The sequence below is a fragment of the Corvus brachyrhynchos genome, unplaced genomic scaffold (genome assembly GCF_000691975.1).
Source record: "Corvus brachyrhynchos isolate BGI_N302 unplaced genomic scaffold, ASM69197v1 scaffold46, whole genome shotgun sequence".
NCBI classification, from domain to species: Eukaryota; Metazoa; Chordata; class Aves; order Passeriformes; family Corvidae; genus Corvus; species Corvus brachyrhynchos.
In genome coordinates, this window is record NW_008238838.1 from 6,129,677 (window position 1) to 6,130,151 (window position 475).

Below are 475 nucleotides of genomic sequence, written 5' to 3' on the forward strand. Positions count from 1 at the left end.
GTGCGGGAGAAGGTGGCTGCTTTCCTCAGCACCGTCCCACCCCCACAGAACTAAGCCGCCCCGGCCGGCCATCCACACACACTTCAAACGTTCCCGGCCACTTCCTGTGGCAGAAATAAATCTCCTTGTGATGCACGTGCTGGTCTGTGTCCTTCCTTCCCACAGCATCCTGCTGTCCTGCCCTGGGAGGGGATACCTGGGGCACCCTCAGCTGCTCTGAGGAGGGAGCATCGCCCCGAATTTAGGTTCTCGGGCACCAGGGAGAGGGAGCAGAGGTGGGGTCAGGTGGGCGGGAAGTCTCTGTGGCGTCTGGAGATGGTGGCAGCCAGGTGAGCCCCAGGGCCAGCACAGGGCCGGGGCCTCGCTGTCACCTCATCACACCGGGGTGCCACAGCAGCGGGGGGCACCCAGGTGGCTGCCGAGGGGCAGAGCCCCGGGATGCGGCCAAACATCCCCACCGCGGGGGGGGGGGGGG

General features: G+C 66.7%; 1 protein-coding gene across 1 annotated transcript in view; it reads left to right on the top strand.

The window, feature by feature from the left end:
* Window positions 1-333, top strand: part of LOC103618617 (apolipoprotein A-IV-like) — a 2,715-nt gene extending 2,382 nt beyond the window's left edge. Inside the window, exon 4 of the mRNA XM_017738383.1 lies at window positions 166-333. Within this exon, the coding sequence (XP_017593872.1) occupies window positions 166-333 (168 nt within the window). The remainder of the gene's footprint in view (window positions 1-165) is intronic.
* The last annotated feature ends 142 nt before the right edge of the window (window positions 334-475 follow it).